This window comes from Battus philenor, unplaced genomic scaffold (genome assembly GCF_028537555.1).
Source record: "Battus philenor isolate CCGP_79_NKW_IND1 unplaced genomic scaffold, ilBatPhil1.0.hap1 SCAF_23, whole genome shotgun sequence".
NCBI lineage: Eukaryota > Metazoa > Arthropoda > Insecta > Lepidoptera > Papilionidae > Battus > Battus philenor.
The window spans coordinates 6,086,137-6,111,462 of record NW_027181686.1 but is presented as its reverse complement, the minus strand read 5'-3'; the positions used below and the strand labels follow the sequence as shown (position 1 = coordinate 6,111,462).

At 35.4% G+C, this 25,326-nt stretch overlaps 1 protein-coding gene across 1 annotated transcript; it reads left to right on the top strand.

The window, feature by feature from the left end:
• Positions 1 to 2: 2 nt before the first annotated feature.
• Positions 3 to 24,137, top strand: LOC137924372 (uncharacterized). The gene is made up of 12 exons (XM_068767767.1): positions 3 to 14; positions 9,552 to 10,170; positions 10,245 to 10,317; positions 10,396 to 10,464; positions 10,542 to 10,622; positions 10,704 to 11,576; positions 12,676 to 12,767; positions 14,539 to 14,669; positions 20,671 to 20,723; positions 20,797 to 21,611; positions 22,471 to 22,733; positions 23,915 to 24,137. The coding sequence occupies exons 1-12, from the start codon at positions 3 to 5 to the stop codon at positions 24,047 to 24,049; spliced, it is 3,216 nt and encodes a 1,071-aa protein (XP_068623868.1). The 3' UTR covers positions 24,050 to 24,137.
• The last annotated feature ends 1,189 nt before the right edge of the window (positions 24,138 to 25,326 follow it).

The window sequence follows — 25,326 nt, the reverse complement described above, 5'->3', positions numbered from 1 at the left end:
AGATGGCTTCGGGGGTAACGTGGACAATGCATAGCCCGGGAGAGGCTACCTAAAATAGCAAAGAACGAGGGAAAATCGCGTGGTGATTCCTGGCCCCGGTAATACTGCGGTCCTTCATACCGCGCAGAATGCGATCACCGGGGTGGTTTAGTGGATAAGAATCCCACATAACCCTGTCCTCCCCCCAGAGGCAGGCTATCTTGAACATCCGCAATATTTCTGCCGAAACCAAAAATAAACAGTATATGTCAAGCTGCGAATGTCCTACGACTGAAAAGTTGATGCTAATGACAATTCTATTTACACCGAAAGAATTGTAACCCTATCTTTAGCAATTGTCGTCATCGTTTTAGCCCATAGACGCCCACTGCAAGGCGATCTTAATGTGGTTGGCACGCAAGGACGCCGCTACTCATTCTCTGGAAACTTATTTGTGAGTAGTGTCCCTAGTAATCCCATATATTATTATCCTATTAATCCTATACATTAATGCGCAAAGTGTAAATTATATAAGATTGCATCTCCGGAATTGAACCCACGATCTACGATCGCAAATCTCAGTCTTCTACCGTTGAGCTACTACTGCTCGCCATTAACAATATATTTATGTAATTAATTTTCAACAAATCATTTTAATAATGCTCATATTTCAATAAAATTATAGTTAGTGATTTTTAAAACTTTATCGTTTAAAGAGCGAATATCGAGCATCTAGAAATTTATGTCTATAACATTATAATTCGTGTTAGATGTGTTTCGCGCCAAAATGTATCTATTTTATTGTTAGATATTTTTGCAATTTAATTATTATGATAAAACTTATATAATCTACGGGAAGAGATCGTGGAATATCTTTTGTTTGTTGTATATATCTTTGTAGAAAAAGTACCTACTACCAAAAATGTTTTTTTTTTTATCAGGGGAAAATGGTGTTCTCCTATTGCCATTAATAGCTTCACTCAATTGTTTGATCTCTTTATTATAAATAAGCGGGAGGATACTCTCTGGATCTCAGTGTCAAATATAATAACATAATGGTGAATATTATTTTTTTTACCAGATTGAAATTCTGCCAAGCTGAGATGGATTACGCGAAAATTTCAAGCAGTGATTGGGCGCAAGGGATTGCATTTCAAAACACATTAATTAATCAGATTCAAGGGTTCCTGAACATGGGAACCTAAAATTAGTTTTTCAACACAGCTATTAATAGTTTGACAAATAAGTTCCACCCAACAAGACCATTTTTGTCACTAGTATAAATTGTTGTTATCATTAAAAATTGTATACTGTTAAGTTTTTATATTAAAAGAAGCCTTAATTTTCTTACCTGCTTTTAACACTGTATCTACACCTTTCGACTCGTATCTAGTATCTGTGCCATCTTTTTTATCTACATCCGTACCATAAAAGCATGTAAGCACTAATCACACACGTTTAAATAAAACAAAAATGTTCTTTTATGCCGTTATATAATTACAATATTTAATTAAAAGTTATCAAATAAACTTAATAAAATAAAACTTTTTAAATCACGGACCGAATATCGAGGCAGAACCGTCGTTACTGTGAAGCGTTACAAGATGTTACTGTCTTGTAAAGACCGTATAATTAAAAACAAAAGTATTTCGCGTTTACAAGGCAGTTTGAGAGTTTTATTGTATTAAGTATGCAATAGGTCATATTTTATTCGAAAACAAATTAAATAATTTTTAATAACTTCTTAACACTCAATAAACTGATTTTTTTGTAATACATATATTTTATTTAATTATGTTTATATGTGGTATTTTGTGTTTGTTTGTAATTGCTTACACGACTTATGCTGAACGAAATTGAATTTAAATATAAATCAAAAATCAAAATCGAAATCAATTATTTATTGATTTTAATAGAAAAGCGAACGAAGAAATTAAGTTTATGATAAAAAAGAAAACGATGCGAAATAGCGGAAAAATGGACATTGAAATATTGCGAATTATACACATAATTTTATACACATTTTAATCTCTTTTAGTCATTTCATTTATTACATTTATTATAATATAATAGTCATTGCTTACATATATATTATGTTAATAAAGAATCAAATTGATTTATTAAATATTTATGCAGAATGTAATAGGAATGATGGATCAAGCGTAGCCCAGATGTGTCAGACCTCGTTCGTGTATGTTGACCTATTTTCGATGGTTTGGCTAGTATTTGACAATTCGTGATTTTTTTTAATGATTCGAATTTCGAAATTTGCGCCATGCTTAATTCAACGGTCGTGTTATACCGAGTACACAAAGCGAATAAGTTAACGTCTTTTATTTAACTTATGTATAAAGAAAAGCGATTACACCAACAAAATATTTTTACAGAAAGGTAATTCGACGTAATGATGGCTTATCTTGTATTTTGAAGTAAAAATAAAACCAGCATAGACAAGAACATCACACTAGAGACAATCTTTAATAATTAACCTATAACCGGAATGTTTTTGCTGATTTATATGTAACCTATTAATTGGTGTATTCTTGCATTAGCCCGATTATATGAAATAAATTAAGATTGAAATACCAAGAAGACGGTGTTAAATGGTACATACAATTTCAAAAAGACACGTGACTTAGTTTTTGCTGTTTTTGTTATTATAATGCTACTTGATTATGCAGAAATACTTCCATATATATTTTTATGAGCATTACCCATAGCTAACAACAATTTTCCCCATATTTATAGCGACTATCTATAAGCCACATTTCTGTCTCCATATGTTCGGAGCCCCTGATCAGCCAGACTAAGTGCCATCGAACCGAATGGATGGATAGGCCTTATTGGTTTGACTTTTGCTTTTTTTAAGTTGATACCGTTCGTTTCAACAGCTTAATTTATAACGTCGACATGGTTTCACGAATTACAAAGTAAAACAATTGCAGTATGAATGGTAGAACCGTCGACGTTAAACCTTGACCGGGCAGTCCCCATGACTTTCTTTTCTTTGGTTAGTTGTTTTGAATTGACTTCTCATCACCCGTTACTATGCGATTAAGAATACCCTTACTTTTTTGGGACTGTAGCAACGCTAAACATCCCTTGGGTAACGTTAAATACTGAAGCTTCTTTTATTTGGTTCAGATCCTTATCGAGAAATTTCTCCAATTCCGAATATATGATGTTTTAATTTCACTAATTTTTGTACATATAAAACGTGTTTCACACTGGTGTCGAATTATGTTGGAGTAAAAAACACATCCTCTTCAATTATGAAAAAAACACCGTGACGAACGCTTAACAATAGCATGATAGGAAGCAACCGACGACTATTCAGTTCATTATAAAAAAGAATGTTTTTGTATTTGAAAGTTGGCGCATTTATAAGATAAATAATTGAATTCGAAATTGTCCTTTTTCGGAATCCGAGTCTCCAGCAAGTGCGAAATGATTGATGTCATAATCTTAAATTTGTTTTCATCAAAACGAACATCAGTTAATACAGGTCGATTGTAAAAATAAAACGCCTGTATAAAGTGATCACTCTGAAATTTGTTAAATTAATTTTTTTCTTCTATTGAAATACACTTTTAGTAGTACGAAGTCTGCGGGCACAAATAGTAAATAATAATTAAAATCTAGTAATCCTAATTTTTATATAAGTTAACCTAAAATGTACAAAGCAAATCTGCAAATATCAAATAGCAGCATTGTTCAGTAGCAAAAAAAAATATGGATGTCAAACAGTAACGATAATATCCATGCATCATTTCTTTGGTTCAGGCTTACCAATCAATAGTTTTATATTAAACAAGTGCAACCGGGTTATTATTATTAGTCAAGGTCGCGGATTGTCGTTGGATGCGGATAGAATGTGAAGCGGTCATTGTAGCGATCTTTAGATGAAGCCTATGCGTTGCAGCGGGTTGCGTCTATCGGACGTAATCATGATGAACCGGATTATCCGGTTGTACAATTATTCAAATAAAATAAATTAAACAAATAATAAAGAAAAATTTCAAAAAAAAATCTGCAAAACATTAAGGAGTAGGGAACCTTAAGCACTGTTTAAGTGTTACAACTACAAAAATATGAGTCAAATTGTGTTAAGTAACGGTTAAAAGGAAAAAGACACCTTTCCTTTTAAATTTATATGTTGTATACGGCGTTGATTACAATTTCGATGAAATTTTTAACCAACCATATATAAAGGTATGTATTATTATGACTTTAATTTTCTCAAGGATAAAGATAAAAGTCTCACCACATACAGGACTAACAACCAGTTTTATGTTACTAAGTGCTGCATTGATTTTCTTTTTCATTACAAGCACTACAATTAATTACGCCTATAACATGTCTACGCCGATCTCTCCCATACATTTTCTATATGACCAGAAGGAATTATCGAAGAGTGACAGCCCAAGCCAAGGTTCCTTTGGCTTAGTCATTCCATGAAGCGTTCACAGAAGTGAGCAAAGAACTCGGCGGCCTCAAAGTTCGGTGAAATATTAGAATGTAAGGGTCCGAACTTCGGCCTGCCCCGAACTCTAGAACTTCGTTACTTTATAAGAGATCTTAAGCAAGGCGCAGAGTGCCCCTAGCATTAGTGTAACAGTCCGGTACAAAAAGTCTTCCAACGAATTACGCGACGCTTGCCGGTCCGTTGTGGGCTTTGTGACCTACCCACTACCATTTCAAGTTGCCATTCTGTTTGGTTATATCATTTGCTTTCATCCATATAGATCACCTCATTCTTGATTCGATCATCATGCGACTTGCCACTGAGGCCGATGTGAAAATCACGTTTCACTTCCGTAAGTCATCACATAAGGTTTAATTATTGAACTGAAAATAAATCCAAGGTAATTACATATGCTTAGATATTTTTGGTAAAACCTAACCCTCAGCTATAGCCAATATGTTAAATATGGTCAGCGTCTATCGGTAAAAGTATAACAAACTTTTAAAACCTAAACTGATGCTTTATAGCAGTGGCGTAGCTAGGGGGTGGCGAGCGGGGCGGCCGCACCGGGCACCACAAGCAGGGGGGGCACCAAAGTTGAAAATAATTTTTTTGAATGATGAATAATGAAATGTTAAAAGAAAAATGATAACCATAATTTAAAGTAAATAAAATAAAAAGAATATAGAATTTTACTATTTTTGTGCAAAAAAAGTTGTTAAATAATATGAACATTAAAAAAAAGTAAATGTTTACAAAAATATAATATACACAGTGTTTAATAAGCCTTTCATTCGCAAAACACATAGTGTTTTTTAAAAGGGCCCTAAATGACAAAATAATAAATTATTACATTATTGCAAGATTTTTTTTTTCTTTTAACATGAACTAATCGACTATTGATTTTGAAAATGTGATTAATGACTTTGCAGTCCAAAAAGCGAAGAATGTTCGTTTTTTAATTTTCCCAGTAAATTTTATTATGATTTAATGTTATTTTGTATATCTATTATTATCTATTATTATTTTGAACCAAAAATATATATATTAACTACATTCTGTTCTGAATTTTGAAATTATTTACTCTTTAGCGGGGGGAGGGCGGGGGGCACCAAGCCTCAATCTGCCCCAGGCCCCAAATACCATAGCTACGCCACTGCTTTATAGTATAACCAGAGTATCTTCGTGTCGTCCTATATACAACACTGTTAACGTTTGTTACCATTGTTATTTAATTTATTCATTAACTGCAAGTGGGACGTAGTGTTAATTGTCAAACTCAATGCTGATAAAAGTAAAATAAAATTTAAATAATTTTTAACTAATCTAATTTTGAACTTTTATTGAACATCAAAATATTAACTATTAGTTGTGTGCCAAGCGTCGATGAGGATAACGACGTTCATTTAAGTAGAGTAATTAACGACGGTTACTTTCGCTGACATAATCATAATGACTTCCGTAACACAGTTTTACGGTTTAATTTGAATATTCCAAAGTAAATTGCAAACTCTTGTTCGACTTTTTTTAGCATTTGAAAAACGAAGCTCCGGTTTATTTTAGTCATGAGTACATCGAACGTACTTGATGAGTCATATGATACATTAGGTCAGGTTTTTCTAATAGGTAATAAACATTAAACATTTTATGAGGGAATGGTTTTTTGTAATGACATTCAGCTAATAAATTTTGAAAAAGGAATTACATGATTTCTAAAAATAAAACAACGTAATTGATTTAATTCTTTATTTAATCTACGTTAATTTTACTAAATCTGAATGAAATTAAATAACCTGGTTCGTTTGGGATCATTTGATTGGTCTCAATCACATAGACTAGGTTTCCCTTCATTCAAGAGTGTAGCCCATTCCAAAATATTATAAATGCGCATGTGAGGGTTTTCACTTTTCGCTTAAAAATAATTATTAACTGTCAATACAAATTTTTACAGGTAACAATAATGATATATGTTACAGATGGCGTCAAAAGCTAAAAGAGATTCGAGAGTTTTTAGTTCATCGAAATATGTAGAATTTGTTTTGTTAACTCATTTATATGGTTGATATTATATGTATTATGTGATGTATATATCAAGCATTGCTAAATTTAATTAAAATAGAGCAATTGCCGTGTTTTTCGCCAACTCTTCGCAGAAAATCAGCAGATCCGAGTTCTAAAGTTCCGAGCAGGTGGTGGCTTCTTACTTATTAAAATTTTAAAATTATCGATCATTCAAAAGCACATGTAAGTGCCTACTTGAATAAAGATATTTTGAAATTGAATTTGAATTAATGGAGTGAATGTTTAGCACATTTGTCAGCAAAAATCACCCATTTCTAATCATTCTGTATAAAGTTATCACTCTGAAATATGATAGATTAATTATTTTTCTATTGGAATGTGGCAAACCAACCACATAAAAGCATTGTGTTATTTATTACCTATTATTACTATTTTATTATTACTTAGGAAACCATCGATTTTAAGATCATACATTAATTAAAAACAAATGAGATGAGCATTCACCACTTTAAAGATTTCACATCTAAAACTAATCCCTGTTATACTTAGGAGGATTGAAACTTTTGGCAAGAACGAACTTTACTTGAAACACCTACATTGTCAAATCCACCAATTCTAAATACATTTATGATTATATTAAATAATTATAGATAAATTTATACCATGAACTCTCACAAATTCTTTAGTTGGTAAATCGAACGGCTTCCATTTTGGGCGACCAAGTTGAAAATAAGTAGTTGAAGCTATGCCTTTAGGTAATTCCTGGAACATGTTAGGGTTCACATAATTTTTATGATAAATTGCTATTACAAAGGAACGATTGGCCAAAGTTGTGGCTTAATTAAAATGCAATAAACAATGTAATTTAGCTGAATATAGGATATTTAAGAAGGGAAACAGAAATATGATTGAATTACAAAAGTTTTTTTGATGGTAGTGATATCCCTTGTACTAATTCCGTGTTAAAGAATAAGTTGAGATTATGTTCGATTGAGATAAATTTCGAAAACAAAAATTACTTGATCCCAAATATTCTTTCTTATGATTTCAGGCTCTTGTCGATCGGACCTTGCTGATTTCGGGTTGTAATCTGGTGGATGGTAGAGCATATCGTACGCGCATAACCCGGCGGTTTTCGCATGTTTCGTGTTAAAATATGATTGTTTTGAGACAGGTATTACCATCTGGGTAATTAAACGATCTTCCCTTGACATTTTACCAGACCTAAATATTTTTTTTATATATTCGTAACTAATCTGGTTGCACAAGAATTTGTAATAAATCAAAATGTTGCAAATTAATTGTTACATTAATTTATGGATTAAAATTAAACGAAGTGGTCATCTGATTTAAATCAAAAATGACATCTGCCGTTGACATTGACACGATGGACGTTTTAGTATCTCCTATCTTGTCTTAATTTAAAATGAATCGCAATGTTAACATTTTAATCTTTCGTTGTCTATGTATATATAAAGTTTCATCTAAGTACTGACTCATCAACACTCATGGAATTATGATGCTGCGCAATACAAATAGCCAATAATAAAAATTTTCAAACCCTTATTTTTAAAGGGTTGAAAATTACCAAAAACAGATCTTATGAAATTAGACCTACAAAAGGCAGTTCAGGCCACGGGCGGGGTATAGCTAGTAATATATATATAGTAATAATATCAACAAGGTTTCAAGTAGTATATTTATCTGTTTATTCATAATTTCATGCAAAATAGAAACAGAAAAGATTTTCATACGTACGCGTTTCTATGCAAACTTTTAGAATGCATTTATAGAAATGCATTCATATTCAATTCATATGAATATGATTCTACACTGGGACATTTTACCTTGAGATATAAAACGCTAGTAGCCTCACTTCCTTTGAAATGGAACAGATTTCATACAAATCTTTGGCGATATTTATCACACGAGAATCTTCTTATAAAAATAAAAAATGTAACGTTTACAATGCTGATGATGGCCGCGCGGTTTTGAGGTTTTGGAGTGGAAATCATGGACCGGAGTGCAGGACATTCACGTACAAGGTGGTCAGACGACCTTGTTAAGAACATCGGAAAACGATGGATCCAGACATTTTTCAACTGGTTCCATTAGAAATCCAAGATGGAGGCTTTTGTCCAGCACTGTAGACGTTTCATGATAGATATAGTGATGATCAAAATCAGTACTCTAATTAAAATTTGTTTTTTATTATTCAACTACTTTGTCCACATTACGTACTTAGTAACATTTCTTTTTCTAAATTATCAATTTAAATAAATATGTTTCAGTAACGTCTAAATTAAGTAAATCAATGTTCCACATGCATTTTAATAGGCTAAAAAAGATTCACTTATTATAATTAGCTGTAAATAGAGTAGCAAAAAGTTTTAGCTAATAATTGTCTATATATCTAAAGTTTCACATAAAAATACCTATTCTATATATTACAGTTTGATAAAGAAATATCTGTTTTCTATGAATAACATAAAACAATTATAACATAGGCACGTTATACTGTCAATATGACGTACATTTAAAAAGTAAAATGAAATTGTCAGTCGGCAATATGAACGGCAAGATATTATTTTTGTAATGAAGTATTACATATATTGTCAAAATTAAACCACGTAATCACAATTCATGTGGTGTTCAATAATTTTCTTTTAATAATTCAAATAAAATTTACAAAATGGCTTATTACAGTGTCGAATCAGATATACGGGGTCAGTTGTGAAATTGAGATTGGATAATTGGTGCTTTGTTAATTTGCATTTTATTTACTTTTTGATTTTTTTTTAAAGATTCTTTAGATTTTTTAATACACCCAGTGAAAAAAACACGCAGAAAGAAAGATAAAGAAAAAAATTACGTTCCTGATTTAACCAGGCAGCCCGATAATTATATAATTAGAAAATTTCGCAAAACTAAACATACCAAACACAATTCTACTGAAGCTACAGATGGGGCAACTTCGACATCTGTGGTCATTAAAAAAGCCATAGCGAAAGTAAATAAAAAGCTGATATAGTTCTTAAGAAATAAAATTGACTTATCGTTATAACATTTATATTTTTCATTTCAGATATCAAAAAGGAAATTTATTACGGATACTATCTTTAAAGACGACTCTCTCAGCGAAATTCCTTTAATTAAAGTTACTGTCATTCCTAAAACGGTAGAGACGCAAACTTCACGTGTGTTTAATAAAAGAAGACAAATTGTAAAACGAGTACAAAGTACAATTTCAAATCAGGAAAGCTCACTTCGTTCAAAGAATATTTATTTAGTAGTAACCGGCCGAAAAGCTGATAAAATATACGAGATAAAAACAACGGGCAGTGAAAAATTATCAAGTAGCCAGACTTCAAGCCGAGTAAAGTATGAAGACATATCCCTCAATAAATTAAGTAATTACAAAAAGGTAATTGAGTCATTAAATATGGACAAAAAGAAAAAGAGAGATAAAAAAAAGAAGACAGGTTCACCACAACGTAACGATTCAAGGTCGTCGTTAATCAATGAAATATTTGGTGGTGCGGGCATAACGTTACAAGAATGTATTTGCTCGAATACAAAACGAAAAGACACTTTGAATAAACCGACCAAACGTAGAAGTCGAGTGAGGATCACCGGACAACTTGGCGTCTCGAATGATGATAAATATGTAATTAATTATGCGGCCACGATAGATGACGAGCCAGGTGTTTGAAATTATATAAAAAAATTAATTTGACCATTAATTTTAATATTGAGCTTAATCATAATTTATTTTCAGTTATACCGAACTATATTAAAATGGATCAAAAAGTGTCAGCCGACGAAATGGCAGATTCAAGTAGCAGACTACCGTAAGGTTTTTGGGCTGAATTAGCTTTTCATTAAGGAAAAAAAAACATTTTATATATAGTATATTGTGGTTATTTCAGAGAATCTACAAAGTCCACGTCATGTTTTAGTACAAGTAATGATATGTACAATAATAAGAAATATTTTCGGTTAGTTCACTCTACAACATCATGATTTAATTTTTTTCTGTGTAAATTATCAATACAAGTAACAAAATTTTTATTAGAAACCAGCGAGATTGTAATATACAAGCTAATCTTTTGGAATCGTCGGTATATCGGCCTTTTTCTAAAAATCGTTCAACTAGGTAATTTTTTAATGTCATACATTTTTTGATTGTAACTTTAATATATCATTACGAGATTAATGACATTGCGTTGTTTTTCAGACTTGAATCACAGGCTATTCAAGTAGATCTGGATAAATATTTGCCACTGGATAAAATAAGAAAAAACTCTAGCAAAGACCAAACAATGCAATGCTACTGCAATTGCACTAATGTGACTGATGAATTAAGTACTACAACAGAAGCTGTTACCAGAAGTAGCACGATAAAAGAGATTAAAAGTCCTCTAGTGATAATATCAGTTTACCCTAAACGGGAATCAGTGGAAAATGTTAAAAGCAGCCACACTCTGATAAATAAACGTCAAATCTCACCCAATCGAAACACCCGTCCAATTTCTCCGCAAGCTAATAAAAACAAAACAAAGCCAAACATACAGCGCAGTCGCTCCCCGTCACCAGCAACTAGAATTTACACAAAGGATAACAATCTTAATCAAGTCGTTGATACTAGATTTTTAAGCACCAAAAAGAAAATTTTTAACTATAGATCAACATCACCCACCAATCATAAAAAAGATTCATCGCGGACTGAATTAAGCAACAATACAAAAAAATCTAAAACACGAGCAGAGTTTTTTAGAAAATTCCCTGTTAGCTTTGGATCTCGAGCATCTAAAGACATAAATATTAATTCAGTAAAAAAGAAGAATTTTGTAAACAATGCTAAAACATCTACAGTGAGTAAAAAAGACGCTGGGAACGGTTCCTCCCTCTCCAAAAACAGTTCCGTGGTGAAAAGAAACGATGACGAAAATGAACGCTACGTTATGTGGGACCAACGCAACTTGCATCGCAATTTAGGGCAGCGAAAGATGTTCAAAAAACAAGAATCACGTAAATCAAGCGATGATGACTATGGCTCGATGGAAAATTTCCTAATGTTATCGGAAAAAAAAGGAGAGCTCAACAAAGGGTCTCTATCGCAAACGCTTTGCTTTTCCGTAAGTTTTATTTCTTTTCGGCTATTAAAATTTAATTCCTCAGTAATTAACGCATAGTATATACGTTGAAGTGGCCAAACGTCCACGTTGGCGTTTTCGATTAAGTAAATTATTTATTTAAAAAAAATCGCGCATCAATTTTAATTTTTAACCATAAATTATGAGCAATTACATCAGGTATAAATTTTAAGGAGTCTTTAATATATTTTCATCCGAAGCTCTCATACAAAATTCTAAAAGTAGTTTTCACTAAATAAAACAGGACAATGCACCGTCGGCGTTTGGCATTACGGGGTGGTCACTCAAGAACATTTGTAATTCAACGGCTGTCAGTTCTACAAACTATGTGGCCTGCATATTTGATTTTAAGGTTTTAAAAATTATATTTACTAAAAAGTCAAGCTATATTTTAAATGCAAAGTAATTTGTCCTGTTGGAGTAGGCTAATATATTGATATTTCATGACCCTTTTGTTAAAGTTTGGCTTGGTATGAAACCTTTCATAGCTATGAAAACTTCGAATCTGCATTTATTATAGCTTTCAGATAGAATTCTTCAAATTTTTTTATTTCATTTGCTGGTTATCATTATGCTATTAATATGTCTTAAAAAGCTTATTCAAGCCATGTCAGCCAATTTTGTTTACAGCCATCTTCTTCAGCAATATATGAAACGTCACACCACACTAATGCAGACGCTGTAGGTAATAGTGACAGGTAGATTTTTTTCATTGTTATTTTTTATTTTGTTTCTAGATTAAAACACAAGGAAATTGTTATAAATGCAAACATTTCATTAATAGCTAATATTTATTTTTCGTTTTGAATGTTAATAATAACAAATTTTGTTCGGTATGGTCTTTTCAATTTTAGTAGATACTTTACCAGCCATAATACCGTCCAACCATTGCATTATATTAAGCATATTTGATTTGAAAACAAAAAAGGATTACTTCAGCAAATATATATTATTATTTCATAATTATTTTTAGAGCTTGATTTAACCTAGTCCATATAATTAGTTCAAACGCGATGCTTAACAATTTGTTGCATTAAAAATTACACTTTGTAGAAGTAATAATGACGCAAGATGCATGAAATTTACCCAAACCAGTCGCAGCTACGACAGGCTGTACGATTCGCAGAGTAACTCCAATTTTTTTGGTGAGAGTTTTAATAAAATGTTTTTTTTTTTAATACACCTCTTCAACTACCTCAGACTATGGATTAACCAAAGGCTATTACAAAATAGTAAATATCTTCCTAGAGCATTTGCATCTGTTACTATCAGTATTGTGGAAATTAGACGGAATCTTGGCGACTTAATTCTGAACTGTTATATAAGATGTAATTTTGCTACTATTGTTTCTGTTGTTGTGGCGGTTAGCCCTCCGGGCTTCTACTGCTTCCTACAAAAATGGATTACTAGTGGATCAGACGTATTCCAGTTGCACAATGACGTTCGCACGAAGGCAGCAGCCGCATGTGTAAGTGTATGTAACTGTGCGACTTTGGATAGCAGACTGGTCCTCGCACCACTTTGCAATCGTAAAAGGTACGTTACGGATCCTACCTCGGATCGCCCGCGCTGTTCGCGGAGGCGACGGTCCTTGCCCGAAAACAAATCGCTAACTTTGCTTTGTCACAAATGACGATTTCTTAGGTACATGTTCTATTCATAATAGTAGTAGCTTTGATTACTGTTTTTTTACATTGCATTTGCAGATTCTACATTTTTAATTGTTCACACCTTATTAACAAAGCTGGTGCACACAAACGGTGAAAAAATTATCGCGTAGGAACCGACATAACGTAACCTATGTTTCAAAAATTGATAGAAATAAAACGCACGTTATGTTTTTACTGAAAAGAAACTTGTTTAAAAATATGCATTATTTTCCACTGTTTCATATCACAAATACCATCTCCTCATTTTATTATACAATTTTATAACGATAAAAACATATTCGAGTTTCAAACACTTTTAATTATGTTAACGTTGAACATGTAATTTAATATAATATTTTCTTGTGAAATACTTACGTTGTCCGATCATTTTAAAGATAATAATATTTTTATTTTTTACTGGCCTATCATAAAATTCTTTTGTTACGATTCAAGTTTCCTCTGAGATCTTTCTTAGCAATCTCTTAATTGTGATGTACTATATATACATGTATAACTGTTTATGTAATGCCTTTAGATTTGTGACTGTCAAGTATTTATAGCCTAGAACAAAGCATCAAGATTTGTAAAGTTCCCAAACTTGGCCCTGTGTCCTCTCTTGTAGAGAGAGAGAGAGAGAGAGAGTGAATAAATCTTTTACACTCGTATATTAATATTGTGTTAAGTGTTTAAACTTAATACGAAATGTGAATTCTCTTCCTATTAAACAAGTTACCCGATGATATAAAACACAAATCGAAGAGACCAAACTAACATTTAAAATATGTTTTCTTCAAAAAGATATACAAGCATGAATTGATAATAAAAGGTGACCAATGCTTTATATGGACACAATGATTCCGCTAAACAATATCGACAAGATTGCTCGTACTCACATATAATTTTAATATTAAGGTATTTGTGGGTAAGAGGATTGTAATACTAATAATTATATAATCTTTCTATCCCATAGAAAATTTATGGAGGATACCCTATGGCTATGTCTTGGCTTCCTATGACTGAAATGGAGATGATAATGATCATAACTTACACCGACTAATTATCTCTGGACCACCCTGGGTTGACTGGTAGTGTGTGCATAAAGGCATTAAGTCCTATTAATAACCATATTCTGTAAGAAAAACAGAGGAACAATAACGATTCCAGATATACAGAAAAACTTAATTTAGTTCACAATACATAATGTTTAAATTAATTTTTAATAGTATTTTCATAATTGCAATAACAAAATCTGTGTATTATAAAAAAGAATTTACAGCACCCATCAAGCATTATCACGGGGACAGTTGCAAAGTCATCGATCCGTTTGAAAGAGACAAGGAGATCAGAAAATTGCTCGGTCTTCAATGCCGTCACACTGTTCCTGAACCAGTAAAACAAGTAAGAGATAACTTATATTTTGTGGACATTTTAAATCTCTAGTGTGACTGTGAAATTTCCAATTAATTTATTATTTTTTATACTTTCACAATTAAATATACACACATACCACATTAAACTATATGTTTGCTTCAAAAAACAATACGTGCAAGTTTGTCACTTAATTATATAAATATAAATGAAAGGACAGCCACGATGGGCGTCTGTGACCCGGAGATAAACCAAAGTATATAATATACGTAATAACCGGCTCCTCTGTACAATATAATAAGAAATAAACTAAAAACTGATTTTAATGTCCAGATAAATAAGACATTGTAATAATATTGTTATATAAAAAAGCCGCCAGATGTGAAAGTTCCCGCGGACGTCGTCACAACGCTCAACCTTTTGTTTGTCTCGCCCACTCGTCTCGCTCACTCGCACGGCGTGCACGATACGCGCTCTTGCTTGCTCTTGGCAGGTAGCCAAGACGCGCAGCACGTGCGCCCGCGGCCGTTGGAGTTCAGAGAGTCGGATTTGAGCCATGGTTCGATGCGCAACCGCGCGTAGGCGAATTATTCATTTTCCGCGCACCAATTGTTTTAATAATTAAATAAACGTGTTTCCACATCACACTGGCGCCCAACCCGTGGCCTACGCGCTAATTATCGACGAAATCGCGTACTCAACCTTTCGCCATCTTAGCGTCGTAGAAGAATCCTATCGAAAATTTAACAATTGTGCGTTATCGGAGTGAATTTCGTCAGTGGTTTGCATCTGTTGTTTGCGATGCCGCGTTGCAAGGCTACAGGCGTCCGTAACAACGTCGAGAATGAGGACTCGGACAGGTTCATGACCGAGGGGCAGCTATCGTCGTTCATGGCGGCGTTCGCCAAGGCTCAAGCGGAGTCAAACCGCCAGCTAATAGAGAGTCTTTTGCTGCGATCGCCGGCCTTCACCACAGGAGCGCCCTCACCATCACCATCGCCATCGTCGTCTTCGGCTCATCCGTCTCCGTCGGGAAACTTCGCCGGTTGCACGGCTCATTTCAAATTAACACGAGAAAGTGTACAAAGCGATCAGCGAGCAGGGAGTGCGGGCTCGCGCGCGCGTGCTACGTGCAACGCACGCGCCGCCGCCGCCGCCGCCGCTGTACCTGCTATGGTAAGCGCAGCGAATGCGCCGAATCGAGGTAAACGGTTTTGTGTTTATTGCAAGAAGAGTGGACATAATCGCGATGAGTGCTCAAGGCTTAGATCTAAAAGTGATCCGCATACAGTTTCGTGTTACGGTTGTGGTATGAAAAGTGTTATTCGTGCTAATTGTGTTAACTGTAATACAAAAAAATACGGACACTAAGGATTCGTTCTTTGCATGCGATTTTATGTCAACAAATAGGCATTTATATTCCAAAACCGAGGCATCGCAATGTCAAGCCCATGTTTCTTTTGATTGTAATACTGTTTTTTTAAATTCTGTTTGTAATGTATATGATGTGCCTGATGCGCGGTCAGTGGATAACTCGCGTACCGAGCGCTTGCGTCCGGATGTTTGTACCAAAGGCCGTCCAATTTTGGACATAGAGATTTTTGGCTATCGCGGTACCGGTCTATTAGACACGGCGGCTAAACGTAGCGTTGCCGGATCCACGCTGTACTCCTTGTTGCTTAAGTTAGGGCAGCCGATGCGTAGTAGCGTCATGACTGTGAAACTTGCTGACGGTGTAGTGCGTGACGTGACAGTCAGACTGGTGGACGTTGTGGTGATGCTCGCGGGGGGCATCAATACCTATCACATTTATTATTTTTCCAGATGCAGTTAACAATGAAACATTGCTAGGCATTGATTTTATACGTAAAGCTGGTTTGGTTATTGATATTTTTAATGAAACGTGGTTCACAGCTGATCAACCTCAGGTCATTCACCCCTTGCGTTGTGAGAAATCACGTAACTTCATCGGGTGCGCCTCTGCCGACATGTTGCGTTCGGACGAGGGTATGATGCTGTCACCACCTGAAAGAGCAAGCCTTGCGCAGACATTGCAGGAATACGAGGACATTTTCCGAGAAGGGGGAGGACCGACGTCGTTCGCTGAACACCGCATTGACACCGGCACCCACCCGCCGATCGCCGTCCCGCCGTACCGCTTGACGCCTGCGAAAAAAGAAGTTATGGAGGCTAAAATTAATAAGATGCTGTCGGAGGGTGTCATCGAAGAGTGTGAGTCTCCGTGGGCAGCACCAGCGCTGTTGGTACCTAAAAAGGATGGGTCCTACAGATTTTGTGTGGATTATCGCAAATTGAATTCCGTCACGAAGGTTGACTCCTATCCGCTTCCGGTGATCGACGATCTACTACAGTATACTGGCAAAAGTTGTTTCATGAGCACCATCGACCTCAAGGCAGGTTACTGGCAGGTTGCTGTCAAGGAAGAGGATCGCGACAAGACCGCCTTCGTGGTGACCATTTGGCGTTTTCAGATTCAAGCGTATGCCTTTTGGCTTGCGCAACGCTCCAGCGACGTTCCAGCGTCTGATTGACAGGTTTCGTTCAGGGTCTGCTTTAAAAGGCGTGACTATTTTAGGTTACATAGACGACCTCATCGTGATCTCTGAAAACTTTGCTCAGCATCTACAGGATCTTCGAGCTGTTTTCGATCGCCTTCGTGTCTTCAGCCTGTGCGCCAATCGAGCTAAATGCGTGTTTGCTAGAGAAAGTGTTAAGTATCTAGGTCACGTGATTTCGTCTCAAGGGCTATCGCCGGACCCTGACAAAATCAGCGCCATCGTCGATATGAACGAGCCGACGAATGTGAAGCACTTGAAATCCTTCTTACAGACGTGCTCGTGGTTCCGCAAGTTCGTGCCGAACTTCGCAAAGGTTGCGCAACCATTGACTATGCTGACGAAGAAAGATCAGTCTTGGTTGTGGGGCGAAGCTCAAGTCACCGCGTTCTTGGAACTTAAGAAATCACTTACCTCTCCTCCAATCCTCATCCAACCAGATTATAGTCTTCCTTTTGTGCTTAGGACTGACTCGAGCAGCTATGCTTTAGGTGCAGCTCTCTTGCAGGGGGAGTCGCCGCGCGAGGAGCGTCCGATCGCGTACGCCAGCCGCCTTCTGACTTCGGCGGAACGAAACTACTCAACCACCGAGCGCGAAGCTCTTGCAGTTGTGTGGGCAGTCGAGAAGTTCCGCGGCTACATCGATGGTCATCCCGTGCGCGTCGCCAGCGACCACCAGCCCCTGAAGTGGTTACTAACCTTGAAGTCTCCTGCAGGTAGAATGGTCCGTTGGGCTATGAAGTTGCAGTCTTTCGATCTCCAAGTGGACTACACCCCAGGAAAGGCAAACGTCATTGCAGATTCGCTCAGTCGACCGCCATGCGTTGAGGAGGCTCGAGATGCATGTGGCGTCTGTACGGTGGTGGTTGAAACGCCACGATGGGAGGCAACCGCTCTTCGTAAAGATCAGCTCGCAGATCCTGAAATCGCGAAGATTATCCTGGGCCTGAAGGGAAAGGAAGAAGTGGAGATTGGTAGGTGGATAGATAGAGGTTATCATATGTCAAAGGGGATACTTTACCGATATACGGAAGCAGAAACGGAAGAACCGCAGCTTGTTGTACCAGTCAACCGTCGGAAGCAAGTGATGGTTGAATGTCACGATGCTGCAACAGCTGGTCACGGTGGTGTTGATAGGACTTTGCATCGTATTTCCCAGCGGTTCTATTTTCCTGGAATGCGTCGTTTTGTAGCGGAGTATCTCAATTCTTGTACTGAATGTCAGCGTTACAAGCCTTCGAATGAGAAGCCTTCAGGCTTGTTGCAGACTCCAGTACCCGCACAGCGCTTCGAAGTTGTAGCAGTAGATTTGTTCGGTCCACTTCCTAAGGGTCCCAAGGGTGAACGTTGGGTCCTTATTGTCGAAGACACCGTCAGTAAGTGGGTAGAGCTGTTTGCGCTTACTGAAGCTACTGCTGAAGCTTGTGCTAAGATCTTGATAGAGGAGGTTTTCCTTCGTTTTGGTGTTCCTAGGCGATTAATTTCTGACAATGGTGTCCAATTCGTCGCCGATGTTATGCAGAAAGCTATGTTTGTTTTGGGTGTTAAGCAGAATCTGGTGCCCCTGTATCATCCAGAAGCGAATCCTGTGGAGAGGAAGAACAGGGACCTTAAGGTGCAAATGGCTATCCTCGTGGAAAATCACCATCAAAAATGGCCTGAAGCTCTGCCCTTTATTCGTTTCGCTTTAAACACATCGTTGACAAAAGCAACCCAACAGACTCCTGCATACCTGACTTTTGCTCGCGAACTTCGCTCACCAATTGCAGCTCAGACGGACTTGCGTGCAGTTGTCGAAGCGGAGAACTACGTGCCGCAAATCACACCTTATCTGCTAAGACTCGCAGATACTCTCCAGTCCAGCAAAGAAAGTATTGAACACCAGCTGTTAAAGATAAAATTCGTAAAAGTGACAGTCTCGACGTCGGCGACCTCGTATTGATGAAAACGCACGTTCTCAGCAACTCTGCAAAAGGAGTCAGCGCTAAGTTCGTACCTAAACGAGACGGGCCTTACGTCGTTCAGAAGAAAGTTAGCCCAACTACGTACCTGTTAGCGTTTCCTGATAAGTCCGACATTACCATTGGGAAGTATCATGTCTCTGACTTAAGACGCTATCATTCGCGAGAGGGTGAATGCACTGAGATTCCTGAGCCTGTGGCTCCAAAACGTCCTCGCGGCCGACCGCGAAAGCTTGTGTCGGTTTGACCAGTTGTGAGGTCACTGGTCCTGGTCAAAAGGGGGAGTATGTAATAATATTGCTATATAAAAAAGCCGCCAGATGTGAAAGTTCCCGCGGACGTCGTCACAACGCTCAACCTTTTGTTTGTCTCGCCCACTCGTCTCGCTCACTCGCACGGCGTGCACGATACGCGCTCTTGCTTGCTCTTGGCAGGTAGCCAAGACGCGCAGCACGTGCGCCCGCGGCCGTTGGAGTTCAGAGAGTCGGATTTGAGCCATGGTTCGATGCGCAACCGCGCGTAGGCGAATTATTCATTTTCCGCGCACCAATTGTTTTAATAATTAAATAAACGTGTTTCCACATCACAACATACAAATTGATTAGCAATAGTGTATACATAGATTTATAAAACTATGAAAATAGCCAACCAAGTAATTAAGACAAAGAAATAAGGAATTTAAAGTAAGCGGTAGCATATATATCATACTTATAAGCTACATGCCTAGGGTAATATGATTTGCCTTTTTAATCATTATATATAACTGCTGAGCTAGGTTTTGTAACTCAGTTCTGCAATTAAATTTAATTCAATAACGGTTTGTGTACACTTTGGTTTGACGTCATATGACGCCGTAAACCTTAACGGCATATGGCTTCAAATCAATGTACTTTTGATGCAACCTTAATAAGGGTGTTTACAGGTTTAGCCTAAGGGCTGTTCTGCCACCTTTAACCTGGTGCAACTGTAAATGCCAACATGTAAATAACATTAACGAAACAAAAAATATTTAAAACTTATAAATGGTACAAAAAGTATAACACCGATATGCGTTTAATTTTTTTTTATTTATTATTACAACGCCAACTTCCTGAACTTAAATACCAAAGAAATAATCTCTTTTCGGCTCTTTATTTTTTATACGGGAAACAATAACATGTTTTTACGTTGAGCGGCATATTTTGTTTTTCATTGGAATAATTAACATAAATTCTCTCGTAAATTCAATGCTTTGTATAGTCGATTGTAAACAATTAAAAATAGCTGTGACTTTTTAGCAAGAATGTTAATTGTCAACAATCTTAGTACAATCCAATGAAACACGTAAACTACAACTAAAGGGTGTTCAGTGCAGAATTCGGATTTGAAATTCAAATAAAAAAATTTACTCTAGTAACTCATTGAATATAACTTTTTCAAATATTTTACTTATCGATGGTAGTAAGCAATGAATTAATATCTCTGGTTCGAAATAGACATCTTTTAATTTTTCAGGATTGTTATTCTGGAATGTTTAGCCGTGATACACCGCAACGATCAAAAAGAAGGTAAATGTCTTTAATCTCTTCTTATAACAATTATGAAATTGATTTTTCCTTTAATAAACACCTTGTATTGCAGTGAGGTAAAATTATCTAAAAAAAGTTTGGCAGCATGCATGTCAAGAACATTAGAATGCAAATGCTGTAATTCAGAAAGAAAACCACCTCCTAGAAATAGACAATGTAAAATAGTTAAAACTAAAACTACAACTACTCAATATGATTTGAAATCGCTTAGCCCTCCTTCTAGTAGTTCTCCACTATCTCCTCGTCAACCTGAAATATCCGACAAACAACAGCTAATACTTAACAGAAATATACAAGTATATCTACAAATAGAACAGTTCACAAAACAAAAGCCAATAATGCTGACACGTAAGCAATATGATAAATTAAAAAAGACAATACAAAGCACAGTAAAATTAAAACCTCCGAAACAAGACAAATCTATAAAGAATATTTTCAAGACATACAGCATAGTGTCGGAAGGGAAAGTAAAGAAAGCTCCAAAGAACAAGAACAGCGTCATTCGGAACAAGGGAATGCAAACCCACAAAGGTGGAAAGAAATCACGTAAACAGCAGATGAGTGCTAAATCGAGTAATATTAACACTTCCAAAAAGAGCTCGTGTGTTTGTGTTGAGGTACAAACTATATGTAGCCAATTGGATAAAAAACCCTTGCTTAATTATATGCTATTCGACAAGCAGGGCGGTTTAGAACCCGCAAATACATCTAAAGAAGACATACCGAGGCAAACGATGTCTTCTTTGGAAATCAGATGTGCTAATGTTGCATACAGGCGGGTAACCTTTTCATCCACTGGCCAGATCGCGACAGAGTCTCTTTATTCCGACCAGATAGAGAATAACTCGTTGCATTCATTTTTCAAAAGTAAGTTGGAGTAATATCTATTAAATGATTGTTTAATTTCTTTCATTTGTACTGCCTCAGACATTAGTGTCTTTGTAAGAGTAACGGGGGTTTACTATTAATAAAGAAAGCTTCGCTGGTGTTCCTACGACAATTTTTTTTATATTATATAAAAATGAAAATATTTCTAATATCTAAGAATATAAGGTCCTCTCATATGAAACTATGATGAGGAGATCCATAGAGAAACGAAAGTAACCGATAAGGCTTAGCGTACTGGCAAGTTGAAGTGTGAGTGAACAGAAGGCCTCTGTGGCCTTAACTTTCTTGAGTGGACGCTATGTATCGACAAGCGCATCGTAGAAAGTCCGCCTATAAGGTAGGCAAATGACTTTGTTCATTTTGTCGGAAGATTCTTGATACACGCAGCGTGCAAATGTTCGTTTTAGAAATCTATGGCGAAGGCCATATAGTCGTATCGAAGCACAACCATCTTTACGAAAAAAAAAAAAACAAAGTCACAGAGACATGAAAGAATGACTGCAGATACGTATATCTGGTATAGGTATTGCGGTAGTATTTACTCACCTGCAAATGATACTTAATATCTAACAGTCTGTGCTGCTTTCTTTGTTTCCTTATTGTTATCTATGTTATATTTATATGAGATTAATACCTATGTACTGACTCCTCGCAATGTCTCTGGAACTTAGAGGCTTCAATTTGCATAGGAACATTCCTTTCGCGGAATAAATGTCAGTTAGAACAGATTTTACTAAAATTTATAAGAAAAGCGATTGAGTGGGAGTTAATTTCGTTCGCAAAGCAGGCGAAGGACATCTCTTCTATGTAATTTTAATATTATATCTATTTCTTACAGGACAAAATAGACCACATAGCCCAAATATAGGCATATCTGCGTATTCTGTATACTCGGAAGCAACTGGATCACGGCAATCACTCAAACATTTACTCTCTTCGCGAGATTCTAAACAAAAAAGACCGTTTCTGAGAAGACTTATGTCTTGTTTAGTAATGCATTCTGCGAGAGCGTCGAACGTTAAAATTCCATGTGGATTGACTGGTAAAATCTCTGGGGTTAACAGTTCAATCGACTCATACTACATAAGCACTTCTCTAGGAGTAAGTATCTTACTCTGTAGAACAAGATAATAAATATTAGCAACATTTGTTTTGCATTCATTTCTTTAAAAAAATGTTTATACGGTAAAAGCTCTTTATACGCGGGGTATATGTTCCATAATTATGCCGCGAATACAGAAACCGTGTATACGGAATGGTAATTTTCATGGGGATACATTCCTAAGCGCTAAAATAAAAAAAAACAAATATGATAAAAAATCTGCTTAATTGATGTTTTGGAACATTTTGATTAATTATTTTAAGGCTGAAATAATGGTTAGAAGAATTTTGTAACTTTGTCTTGCTTAACAGTTTTTAAAAACTCCTTCAATTCGGACTGATGATAAGAAAGCAGTCACATTAGGCGATTTGCCTTTTAAAAATAAGATTTCATTCCTTGAACGGATTAAGAAATCGCCAAGCTCATTTGCCATCCTTAAACCTTCACTAAGATTTTTCAAATTAAAGGTCAAGTTTCCTGTCTTTGTTGAAGCATCTTCTTCAATGGGCTGTGAATTTAACATTTAAAAAAACATTTTTCTATTTGACTATTTGACGGCCTTTACAAAAGATATTGGGTTGGATACCTACTGGAATCTTTTTTGTTATTAATATGTATTTATTAGATTCGCGAAAAAATTTTGAGGCGCGAATATAGAAACTGTGTCGCATTTTTTCAATCTGTGAATAGTAAAAACGCGAATGAAGGAAATGCGAATAAGGAGTTTTTACTGTATTGTTTTTTCTAATAGTATGGCATTTTTTTTTAAAAAATCACTGCTTTTGTTCATATTAATAGCGACATAATGCTGGTTTTACGCATAACTGCTAAAAAGATAACGTATGAACGATTTTTGACTAATTAAAGGATAGGAAAAGAGTCAGCATACATAGTAAATTTACAATCGAATCGGGTTTCTTAATTGAGCTTATTTAGAATATAATAATTTATATGTAGTTAGTCATAACACTTTATGGAAGTTCGTAGTTCCTTCGTTTTCTCAGCCCATCCGCTAAGAGGCCGACCAATCGGTGTACCAACCAATGAACAGTCGAAACAAGTATTCAAAACTTTGGGCTTATCGCACCAAGTATCCAAATATTGCCGTTGCGTGTTTTTTACTTTACTTTTAAATTTTAATGCTTTCCAATGACTAGTAATTGTTATTTTATTGTTCCAGGCAATTGAATTGTCGTCATCTATGTACGATACATCTGCTTCATTTTACAGTAATCACACAATTTTCCCGATAAATAAAATCAAAAGAGGGTTTTTAAGTTCAGTCAGAGGTTTTCTAGCCAATCGGAGAAGTTGACAGTTAATTAAATTTAGAACTTGTATATTTTTTCTCATTTTAATTATTATACTCGTGCAGAGTTACATGTGTTGCAACTAGTTATGGATGTAAAAATGGTTGAATGTTTCAATAAACATTTTATTCACTATTTTAAGTAGATGGGACAAGGAAGCTGCTGAATAGCACGACACAAAATCTCAGCGTGCACAATAAAACAATTGAGCAACTAACTGAGTAAGTTTTTATTCATTGTGAAAATACGTATGTATAAATCCTCCAGATATTAAATCAAAGTATGATAACCTTCTACTTAAGGACAGTTAAATCGACTGTCTGATGCATACACAACTTTTACACGTGTTCTAGAAACTTAGACGAACTTAACGGAAAAGACCACGTTACCTATTGGACGATTTCGTTGATTTATTATGTTATCTTTTGACTTTTACACGGTTTTCGTATTTTTTTACTATGTATATTTATCTTTTTACAATGTATATTGTTTTTAGTTGTCAAATTAAAAATAAAGCTTCTTGCTTGGGCATAAGTTTTTGGCGGTTTTATTTTGAACCTATACACATAATAAGCGTAAATCATGAACACAGACAAAAAATGTAAACAAAAAAAGTGTTACAAAGGTTGGCTAAAATTGGTGTACATATGCTTTCAAATAACAACCCCTCGGAACGCAAAAAGGCAATTATTTACTACTTGGTAACACAATAAAATGAAAGAGGTTCTTATGAAATGGATAAGACGACGAAAATTGTATAGAAATCTTAAACTGCTTTTACATGAACCTACTCTTTAAAAGGAGTTAAAGTATTATTTTAAATATAATATAATATTCGTCATTATTTTATCTCAGTCCGTCTGTAATAAAACATAAAATAGAGTAATATTATAGATAAAAGTTGTAGAAATTATATATATAACTTAAAAATTAAAGTTGAGTTATATTTTTAATGGTGTAAAAAATATTACATGCAGATGCCAAATTATTATGTTATATTCCATAAATTCACATAGCTAAACTGAATAATATATCCATTCAGTTAACTCTTAAACATCAATTTCGGAAAGGTAATAGATATTAAAATAATCCTATTGAAAATCAGATTAGTTCATCGACATGACGAATATTTCGATATTTTAAATTTAAGGTTAATATGACTCTGTTTGCAATTTTTTTCTGACGCAGTCTTAGTAGTTTTCCATGTATAAAATAGTTATTAAAAAAAGGAAACACATACCAAAAAATATTTCATTATTTAGTGAATTTTTTCAATTTTTTA